Source organism: Crocodylus porosus, unplaced genomic scaffold (genome assembly GCF_001723895.1).
Source record: "Crocodylus porosus isolate Cpor-Errol unplaced genomic scaffold, CroPor_comp1, whole genome shotgun sequence".
In the NCBI taxonomy this organism is placed as follows: Eukaryota; Metazoa; Chordata; order Crocodylia; family Crocodylidae; genus Crocodylus; species Crocodylus porosus.
In genome coordinates, this window is record NW_017728931.1 from 121,270,305 (window position 1) to 121,270,920 (window position 616).

General features: G+C 73.9%; 1 protein-coding gene across 1 annotated transcript in view; it reads left to right on the top strand.

The window, feature by feature from the left end:
* Positions 1-293: 293 nt before the first annotated feature.
* NAMPT (nicotinamide phosphoribosyltransferase) overlaps positions 294-616 on the top strand; it is a 42,972-nt gene continuing 42,649 nt past the window's right edge. The window contains exon 1 of the mRNA XM_019543559.1: positions 294-438. Coding sequence (XP_019399104.1) covers positions 391-438 — 48 coding nt within the window. The 5' untranslated portion in view covers positions 294-390. The remainder of the gene's footprint in view (positions 439-616) is intronic.

Genomic DNA, 616 nt, shown 5'->3' on the forward strand with positions numbered 1-616 from the left:
GCACATTCTCCCCTCCCCCCAATCATCTCCCCACGCCTGGTTCATGGGTTCTGCCCAATGGGGGCAGCGCCTGCGGCCGCCACCCTTGTGACGTCACAGGCCCTTCGCCTTCGCCAGGAAAGCGAGTCTCACGAAACAGAACGTGAGCCGTCTACCAGCCTCGGCCCCACCCCTCTCCCGAGCCGAGCATGCGTGAGACGCTGGCCCCGCCCGCTACCTTGAGTGACCTCACGCCCCCGGCCCAATCCAAGAGAGGCCTCGTTCCTGGGCCCGTGATGTCACGGCCCCGCCCCCGGGTGCGCGGCGCTGGGGTAGCGGCGGGCTGTGGGGAAGTCCAGTTGTGCAGTGGCGGCGGCGGCAGCGGCGTGTGGGGCCGGGCCGGGCCGGGCCATGGCGGGCGCCGAGTTCAGCATCCTGCTGGCCACCGACTCCTATAAGGTGCGGGCAGGCGGGCGTGCGGGTGGGTGGGTCCTGCCGGGCGCCCAACCGTGCTCCGCAGCACGCGGCCCTCGGGGGGGCTGCCGGGCCCCCGCGCAGTGAAAGTGAAAGCCGCGGGCGGGCCGCGGGGAGGCTCCCCCGGGCGGCGGCCCCGGCCGGGCTGGGGCTGCCGGAGTGC